Source organism: Bos taurus, chromosome 28, assembly GCF_002263795.3.
Source record: "Bos taurus isolate L1 Dominette 01449 registration number 42190680 breed Hereford chromosome 28, ARS-UCD2.0, whole genome shotgun sequence".
Taxonomy (NCBI): domain Eukaryota; kingdom Metazoa; phylum Chordata; class Mammalia; order Artiodactyla; family Bovidae; genus Bos; species Bos taurus.
In genome coordinates this window covers 43,603,906-43,611,322 of record NC_037355.1, presented here as the reverse complement: position 1 = coordinate 43,611,322, position 7,417 = coordinate 43,603,906, and the positions used below count along the sequence as shown (strand labels likewise).

The window sequence follows — 7,417 nt, the reverse complement described above, 5'->3', positions numbered from 1 at the left end:
CCGAGTCACTTTTCTGGTCCTGCGGGCGCCAGCCGCGCGCAGCCCCGCCCGCTGCCAGTCGAGCCGGCGAACGGACCAGAGGCGGTCGCGCTCCGGCCTTCCTCTCCCGCCGCCCGCCGAGGTACGCGCGGCTCCCCACCCACACACCGAGCCCGGTGCGCCCTGGCGCGCTCGCCGACTCGGCGGAGGTGGCTTGGGAGCAGGGATTGCGGTGGGGACCCCTGAGAGCCGGGAACCAGACTGCGTAGGCTTGGTGTTGGGGCCGAGGCTGGGGGACGTCTGTCCGGGTGGTGGACTCGAACGGAAGGGCTGCCCACAGGGTCTCCGGCTTGCGACGGCACTCCACCTCCCCTCCAGTGCCCACAGTGGGCTGAAGGCGTTGGGAGGGGGTTTTCCAGGAAGGGAGCGCCCAGTGCGCTCCCGGGCCGGGTGGAGGCTAAGGCAGAGGGAGACTTCGACTCTATCGCTGTTTGCTCTGCAGCCGGGCCAGATCGACGCGTACGCGTGCCTTGGCGGTCCTGCGGTCACCCTCCCGAGTCCTGGCCGTGCAGTCGATCGGGCCGTCGGCGATGTTTTATTTCCACTGTCCACCACAGCTAGAGGGTGAGTAAGCGCCGAGCCGAAGCTGCTCCAAAAAGCCGGTGCCCGCCAGAAAGGGCCCAAGCGGCAGCTGGGGCTGGTTAGGTTAGGTCCCCGCTTGGAGAGGGGCACAGCCACCCGCAGTTGGGTAGAGGCCCCCTAGACCCCTCCCCACATCCCGCTCCAGCCTTCCGCCCCCGTGGCCACCTGCCTCCTACCTCCCCCATCCCTGCCTGGGCTGGTCAGCCCCAGGCAATGTGCCCTGCCAGGACGGGCGGATCCTCCTAGCACAGATGCTGGTGTCACGCCTCTAATCGAGACTCCCCTGCCCAGGGGGCTGCATCAATCTTTCACGGTGGACTAGGCGGCCTGCATGGCCCAACCACCCTCTGCCAGGCTGCTCTCATTCCCTGCCCAAGGCAGTCTTGCTCAGGGTCCCCAAGGTCTGCTCCAGGACAACGTGGCCCTCAGGAGTCCGGTGGCCTTGCCCACCAAGTGCCCTGGCATGGCTCCTCCTCTGTGACTCACTGGTTTTCTGACCCCCAATGCTAACCAGTTCCCACTCCCATGGGCATCCCATGGCCAGGGTTTGGGTCTTTGAGGGTCTCCAGTTCTTAGAATCAATTTCCCTTCAGGAACCTTGGCATGGCCCCTGCTGTAGGTTGTTAGGTGGGGATAAGTTGGTGAGAAGGGGAGAGCTTGGATGGCTGGTCTTGAAGACTCCTCAGGGGTGGGCCCTCCACAAACTGAGGAGATTACTAATGCCTCAGGCAAATGCAAAGCCACACACTCTGGCCCTTTAACAGCACCTTCCTCAGACCAGTAGTCTCATGACGTATAACTGGGAGCAATACCAAGAATTGGTGGCAACCTACTCCTCTGATTTATTTGGGGGTGGGGGAGGTGAGTGAGTTTTGGAGGTAAAGAAATCAAAGGCATGGGGCAGGGCGAAAGGTAGTGAGATGGTGGAGGACCTGAAATATCAGAGCATGCTCCTTCACCTTGCGCTGGTTACCTGCAGCAGTAGCCGGCTTCAGCTGGGCCATATTCAAGGGATTTCAGAAAGTTTGTTTTGTTTTCTCCATAGAAGCTTTTAAGAGTTCAGTAAGATTTTCTAAAGCAGGCTAAGGAAGACCAGTGTTGAAGCCCTGCCAGCTTGATCAGCATTCCTAAGAAGGGAAGGACAGACACGTGACTGCATTTTACCTCCTTTTACTCCCAAGGACCCATGCTGATGGGCTTTATAAAGGTCTGAGAGATTCATCCCCTGACCTAGGACTGCAGGGAGAGCCTCTGCTTTTGCAGTAGACACACCTTTTCTGCATATCTGAATCTCGGGTTTGGACTGATTGGTATTCAGCAGCTCACCTCTCCATTAAAGTGGGATGGTTGAGGTTTGGGCATTTAGCTCATGGTGGGCTGCCAGGGTGACTGAAGGGGAAAGTCCAGCCTGCAGAGTGGGTTGCAGAAGTCACTTGGGGAGAGCCTTGGCTAGCCTGTCGTGGCCCCAGAGCACTGAGCTGCTGCTACCCTCGGCTCAGCTCATCTTTCCTGCATCTGGGCACATCCACCTCAACGGTGATTCTGATTTCTGTGACCAGAAGAAAAGGAAATGGGATTTTAAGAACTTTTTTATTCCTTGGCAGATGTGTTTCAAAGCCAGCTTTACAGAAAGGGGTGTTTTAGTTTAGTCTTGCTGGGGAGGAGGTGACTGCTGCAGATGGAAAGGCTGAGGACAGATCTTTGGAATCTGACATCTCATTATTGCCTATTGGCTTTTTAATTTTTATTAATCTAGAAAGTCATACAGGTGAGAGCAAATATGGCTCATAGTCTCACTTCTCAGTTAATTTTGCTGAAGTTAAATTAAAAAGGACTACATCTACCTGCTCAGAAAATTCGAATAGAACAGAAACTTGTACACTGAAAAGTGAGATCCTCCTTCTCTATCTCTGTTTCTAAAGATACTCCCTATTGTTGGTTTCTTGTGATTCATTCAAGAAAAATATGTTTTTACCTGCATTTACCCTCATGCATGTATTTTTGCCTGTATACGTTATGCCTTCTTTGTACTGAGATCATACTGCCACATCACTCAGTGCTTGGTTTTTCCTCTTCTTAATACAGGTTTTGGTGATTTTTCTGTGTTAACATATGCAGATCTACCGGCTTATTTTAAACGGCTGTGTAGTATTCCATTATATGTTGCACAGAAAATGTCTACGGTTGGGCACTTTGGTTGTTTCCATTTTTTTCTGTTATCATGTTACCAGGAACAATATTCTCTCTCTATTTTGGCACACTTTTTAAGTATATTTATAGACTAAATACCTGTATATACACTTAAAATTTTGGGCAGATATTGTCAAATTATCCTCTAATAAGTCTTCACCTATTTGTGCTCCTACGAATGGTGAAGAGCGTGTAAAATGCATTAGGCTTTTATCTGTACTGGTTATAATTGTGCATCTTATTTTTTTTTGCAAAAATATTTTGTTTAATTATTTAAAGGTCTAAATTTTCATAATATTATCAACCATTCTATTTATTTTTAAGTAAAAAACATGTTCTCATATTTTTCTTTTCTATTAGGTTGTCAATCTTTGTTCTTATTAATTTGATCAATTGTCACCCTTTTTTAGGATCCAGTGTGGCATAAAGGGTTTCATTTAAAGATATTATATGTACACTTTGTGATACAATTTGGGACAAGCAAGCAGAAATTTGTGAGGCTGATTGTGATTGGAGAGTCTTAAAGGTTACCCTTCATCCTCACCAGTCAGGTGCTTTGTTTTAAAAGGAGACAATTTGGTTTCCCACAAAATAATGGGAATAAGACTGTTTAGAGTCTGTCTCTTTGAAGTTTCCAATGAGCTAGAGAAAAATATTTTGAGGATTTCAAGGAAGAAAGCAATTTGGATGAGACAATGGAGGGAGAAGTCTTCACCAGAGAGTGGAGGTCTCGTGGCATAGGATGAGGGGAGTAGCGTAATGAGTAGGAGGGACTCCTTTTAGTACATAGAATTTTTAAAAGCCCGAAGGACCTTGCTACTTTGGGCCTGAGGTCCTTCAGAGGGATAATGCCTGGGCGGTGTGACTTGTCAGCTCCTAATGCCGAGCATGCAGTGGTTCTGAGACCGGAGCCCATGGCAGGTACAGCATTCATTGGCTAATGGGAACTTGCTCATTTGTTTTATTAAAAAGTCTTTGTGGACTGTCAAGTAAATGATGCACATTTGGAAAATGATCTGAATGCACGTTTGGGGCCAAACTCTGTTCCGGCTTAATACGAGCTTTGGAGGCTGCCAGGGAGAACTGTGGAAAGAATGCCTTTCTTTTCAGAGAATCAGGAGCAGTGGGTCTTTTATGAGCCTGGCCAGAGGCTGGGATGCCCTTTGAGAATGGTTCTGTTGAAGTCTGATTGGAATTCAGGACAGTCACTATTAGAGCAGATTTCTTATTAATTGACATCTATATAACAGATCCACTATGGCGCCGATGAGCTGTGACCAATGGTATTAATATTCATTTATAAACTTCTTTCTTGCTCATGCCTTGAAGTTCTAGGAGAGGAGCGCTGGGGAAATCTCTTGGAGATTTCTTTCTTCTCCCTTTCCCAGCCTTTAATCCTTATTGTTTATAGAAACAAGGAAAAGTAAAGTAACAGGTGAGCAAAAGGGAAACTTCGAGGTTTCTATTAAAGGATCAGAAGTAGAAGGGATGAGCTGAAGGTGCAGAGATGCAGCTGGAGCCAGAAAGCTGATGAAGGCTCCGTCTCAAGTCAGTGACCCTTCCTGACTCAGAGGGTCCCGAATTTCACAAGTGGGCTTGGCTGTCTAGGGGAGTAAGGTTGCCATCACCCTATGAAATAGGCGTAGTTGAGCTTAAAGTCAGAGATTACTGGGACAGAGAGAGACAGCACATGCAAGGAGGAGCAGAGAAAAACCCTTTTAGCCAGACGAGGTTCCGTCTGGAGGGGACAGGCCACGGTCTCCCAGTGAGGGTGCGTAGCAGGGGCTCTGCGTGAGGACCGTGGGGTGGAGCTGTGTTCAGACTGACCCAGTTTGCTCACCGCAGGCACTGCACCCTTTGGCAACCATTCCACGGGAGATTTCGACGATGGATTTCTGCGGAGAAAACAGCGCCGTAACCGGACCACGTTCACTCTTCAGCAGGTGATGATGTCCCCCTTCTGAGAGCCGGCCACTTCCTGCCTCCAAAACACTTAGAGTTTGAGCAGCTCTTCTTTGTCTTTTAAAATAAGGCCGCCGACTTAATTATGTTAAACCGGATCTTTCTGTTTTCTTGAACAATTTGTGTGTCGAGGAATCTGTTTGGAGAGAGGGCAGAGGACCTTGTTGTCATCCTAGATAGTAAATGAAGAGGCAGTGATGCTGGTGCCCATTTGTGTCAGGCTGATAATCTCGGGGACATGTTCACATCAGCCATGTAGCAATATCATTTCAACCTCGAAATAACCTTCTGAGGGAGGCAGGTCAGGTATTCTCACCCCCAGCAGATAGACGAGAAAGCCCAAGAGGTTGAGGGAATTGTAGACGGTATCGTTGTCCATCAGTGGAAGGGCTACAACTGGAGCCTTGACATAGTGTTTCCAGGGCCCTTAAACCTGTCCTTCTCCCAGAGCACCCTGGAGCAGAAAGCCTGGGCGGCTTCCATGGAGCTGACGCAGTGAGGGCTTGTGCAAGTTGCTTCTGCTGTTCCAAGCCCTATAGTGAAAGCCCCGCAGGCTGCACTTTAAATGTAGAGGCATATATACATTTTAGCTCCTCTCTCCTACCTCTTGGCGTAGCCCTAAGGTTGTTAGTGAGTCTTCGCTCCTAAGTCATCACGGTTGAAATTTGAATTCTGTGGGATCTTTTCAAAGAGCTCTTTTCTTCCTCTTCCTCCCCTATTTGATCTGTGAAATGACTTCCTCACCACTCATAGAAAATTTGAAATATGCCTCTGTTTCCTCTCACCTAGCCGCAACCTCTCACCAGTAAATATTTTTTCCTTTTACCAGCTAGAAGCTCTGGAGGCAGTTTTTGCCCAAACACACTACCCTGATGTCTTTACCAGAGAAGAGCTAGCCATGAAAATCAACCTCACAGAAGCCAGAGTGCAGGTAAACCTTCGTTTTAATTATTTAACTCTCTAATATTAAAACTGGCAAACTTTTTTTTTTTTTGACATCATGACTGCAGAGTGCACATTTGGCCAAAGAAAGCAAATGAAGACTATCTGTCATTTTCATGATGCACTTTAATAACATCAACATAATGTGGAATATTAGATTAGGTTGATTAATCGGTCATTCATAATTAACTAGTGATAATGTTCTACACTAATTTGTCCGCGTCTCTAAGGTACTAAATTACATCAATGCACATCCATTTCCTTGCTTTGGAAAAAAAAAAAAGAGCTGAGATGCTATTCTCAAAGCAGTTCTGACCGCTCTGGGGTAAGGCCGGTCAATTGCAGAGAACTCTGTTTTCATATGGGAACAGGGTAGGATCTGCTTTCCAGAAATTGCATCATGTCCAACTTTTCTCCAGTGTGTGGACTCTTTCAGTGAAGTGGATGTGAAGAACATGGGCAATTTAAAAATCTTTAAACGGCAGCATCGAAGGGCTGCCTCTGAGCCTAGTGTGGCCCGCGGTGACCGTCTCTAAGCAGGATTTCTTTTTAGAAGCTCCATGGTGATTACATTTAAGTGCACAAGCCCGTCGAGCCCAGCAGATGTGCCCGAATGCAGGAGGAATACAGTCGCAGCGCCGCCTCTCCGGGAGAGCTATTCTTTGAGCACAATTATATATTCATTTTATTTATGGGATTTCCTCCATGCTGTTTCTGTTCTTTTTTATGTAGGGGCTTGGGGTTAAGACTATGCAAAGATCTAATTGTAGGAAATATAATAGTTTGCTTTCGGTTCCCCTGGGTCATGTTAGTATCTCTTAAAAACCAATGGCTGAAGAGAGATAATGGAATTCTGAGCAGTAAATTGGGGGTTGTAAACAAATTATTTCCCCTATAATCAGATTATGTGATCCTGATTATTAAATCTGAACATGAATCATTGGTCATATGCGGGCAAATTAAACTGATTATTATTTGGAAATGAAAATCTCCTTTGGCCAGGATGCTGTTTATCCTTTCTTTTTTTAATGCCAGCTTGCCAATAGCTGCCTAAAGACTGAACTGCAAATTGAGATAAATGACACAATTATTGAGCATTCAGAAGTGCAGGATCATAACTTCTCCCTGAAAGGTGCAAGGGTGAGATAGGGGCGGTGACAGTTAAAGCCGGGGATTGTTGTTCGGGCTATTGTTGGCTGTTATGCAAACAGACGATGGTTGTGAAGCATTTGTTTAGTGAGCCTCCGTGTGGGGACATGGCTTTGCTGGCGGGAAGGGAAATGTGTTTACATTTATACCCCTTGCTCATTCAAATATGATTAATGTTCTATAAAGCAGGGTCTTAATCGAAGCTGATGTTGTCAAACAATAACTAAATAGGGAAATAAACGACTCCATCATGCTCTTTCCTCAGAAGCAGGCGAACTGTCAGTGCAAAGTCATTAAAATATGATAATGAAAAATAGCTCAATTAAATGTTGTTATAGCTGTGACCTTCATTCAATTAAGACGCCAGAAAGTGTCTGCATTTTGCTTTGCATTTAACTGCCCTAAATTTAGAATATAGATAAAATCATTATTCAATGGTTGCTGATATGTGCAATTAAAAACCAACTAGATTAAAAAAGAAAGAAACGCAGTTAAAGGAGAATGAAAATTTGGAGGTGGGGTGAGCCTCAACTCCCAGGCTCTCTCCTGGGCC

The 7,417-nt window shown here is 46.7% G+C and overlaps 1 protein-coding gene across 1 annotated transcript in view; it reads left to right on the top strand.

The window, feature by feature from the left end:
* Positions 1 to 255: 255 nt before the first annotated feature.
* The window catches only part of DRGX (dorsal root ganglia homeobox), a 33,950-nt gene continuing 26,788 nt past the window's right edge, over positions 256 to 7,417 (top strand). The window contains exons 1-3 of the mRNA XM_015461095.3: positions 256 to 603; positions 4,657 to 4,754; positions 5,603 to 5,704. Of these exons, the coding sequence (XP_015316581.2) occupies positions 570 to 603; positions 4,657 to 4,754; positions 5,603 to 5,704 (234 nt within the window). The 5' untranslated portion in view covers positions 256 to 569. The remainder of the gene's footprint in view (positions 604 to 4,656; positions 4,755 to 5,602; positions 5,705 to 7,417) is intronic.